At 26.9% G+C, this 2,090-nt stretch overlaps 1 protein-coding gene across 1 annotated transcript; it reads left to right on the top strand.

Moving 5' to 3' along the window:
* The first annotated feature begins 24 nt into the window (after positions 1–24).
* Positions 25–1,393, top strand: LOC112468274. Its single transcript, XM_025037393.1, has 5 exons — positions 25–199; positions 380–629; positions 742–810; positions 945–1,034; positions 1,257–1,393. Coding segments are annotated over exons 1-5 (495 nt in total). The 5' UTR covers positions 25–197; the 3' UTR covers positions 1,341–1,393.
* The last annotated feature ends 697 nt before the right edge of the window (positions 1,394–2,090 follow it).

The raw sequence follows: 2,090 nt of genomic DNA on the forward strand, positions 1-2,090 counted from the left end.
TTCATAAATTTTGCAATTAAAATCGTTTTTCAATACACAGGTACATCGGCACCAGGTTTGACAAGATAAACGAACATTTGGAATGTCTGTTGGTGAAAGAGGAAAATGAATTAAAATGTTCACAAAGAAAAGCCATATCGATCACGCGTCGATATAACATATGTACTCACAATTACAAGCGCGTGGTGTGGACTTCAATGTAAGTAAATCGGAACACGAATATGCTTGGGTACATCATGAATTTGGGTCTGATCTAATATTAAAAGTAGTACATTCGGAATTTGACAGCAATTCAATTTATTCAAAAATTATTTCTTTTTCTGTTCATATATTTTTTACTGCAATGTGTAACTCATTAACAAACATTATATTTTAATAGGCATCTTCATTTGGAATTGTATCAAATCGTTCGCCAATTAAACGTAATGTTTGGAATACAAATTACTATGGAATTAGGAGCCTATATGATATTAATAATAAGACTATCTAACTACATTTACTTACATATAAAAACAAAAGGTCGTTTCATAGTTACATCACTCGATTGGTTGTACCTTTCTTACTGGATATTCTTACATGTGGCTAAGATCTTTTTCTTTAATTATATCTGCGAAACTGTTAGTGCTAAGGTAAATTTTCTATAATACATATTCTATACACAAACAAAGTTTAGAAAATTTTTGAACAGGCCAATATATACATGTATATGTATATTTATTAATAGTAAATAATTAATTTTAGTCTAATAAAATAAAAGGAGTACTTCATCAATTGACAGACCTTCACCAATATACTGATATTCGTGACGAGGTAAAACAAATTTTTTAGTAAAATGAAGTAACTCGAGTACATAGTTTAAATTTTGATAACAACATTTTGTATTATTGTATATTATATATTATGATATGTATGTATTAATTTATATATTTATGTATATTATATAGATACATCAGTTTACATTACAAATGATATATCATCCGTTGAAGTTAACAGGACTGGGTCTTTTCTATTTTGGCAATAGTTTTCTACGAAAAGTAAGTTCCTATTTACTTTTTTATATTTCATATGTTTTTACATTAAATTATATAATTAATACGCCACCTTTTCTTATCAAATTTATATCATATCTTTATTGTTATATGCTAACATATTACAAAAACAAAAATTATTATACAAAATGCTAATCTAAAATATCTGTTATCTCTTATTAAAATCTACGGTCCTTACGAAAATTTAATTTGCATATTATCTTTCAGTTTGTCATTACAATTGCAACATTTATTATCATTATAATGCAGATGTCTCCTATACCATTCATTGCACAAGGTGCAATATGGTGAACAATTAAATAAGAATCGTCGTCTTTAAAATATATTTTGTTGTGATTAATAAATATCCCTACGTTATTATGTAATAAAAATTTTTATATGTTACAAATTTCTCTTTTTTTCTAGCTCTCTCTCTCTCTCTCTTTTCCTTTCAAATTATATCATTCCTTTGAATCGTATCCTTATATTTTTATGTCAACTTAATGTTTTGTGTGTGTGTGTGTGTGTGTATGTGTACGCGCGCACGCGTGTGTATGGGACTTAAAAGAACGGGATTTATCATTTATGTCATATTCAATATTTTATTGTATTAAGGTTATTTAATAATCTTAATATAGCGAATTTTTTACATAAATATTATTTAATATAATATTATTATATACACATACACAATAGCAGTATACATAATAAGTAAAAAGACAATACATGAAAAATACAGTATTATAAAATTAATATTAAATATATGTTTACTTCGCATGGAGGAACGCATAAGAAATTAATCACCGTCAATGTTTCAATAATTTTGTAGCACACATTAAGTGATGAGTCATCTTTTTAATTCATTAAAGCGGATCGAACTTCTTTATCGAACATATTTGCGTAAGTGCTTCAATGAGCATATATCGCGATTATCATAAAAACAGTATTATTACGTAATAATATAATTGCCAATAAATGATATGACAAATTTAACAATAATGAGTTTAACACTCAGTGTTAATTCGCGGTTGTGACGATCATGACTACTACGGTCCAACAAGC

This window comes from Temnothorax curvispinosus, unplaced genomic scaffold, assembly GCF_003070985.1.
Source record: "Temnothorax curvispinosus isolate PA1 unplaced genomic scaffold, ASM307098v1 QBEX01018250.1, whole genome shotgun sequence".
In the NCBI taxonomy this organism is placed as follows: domain Eukaryota; kingdom Metazoa; phylum Arthropoda; class Insecta; order Hymenoptera; family Formicidae; genus Temnothorax; species Temnothorax curvispinosus.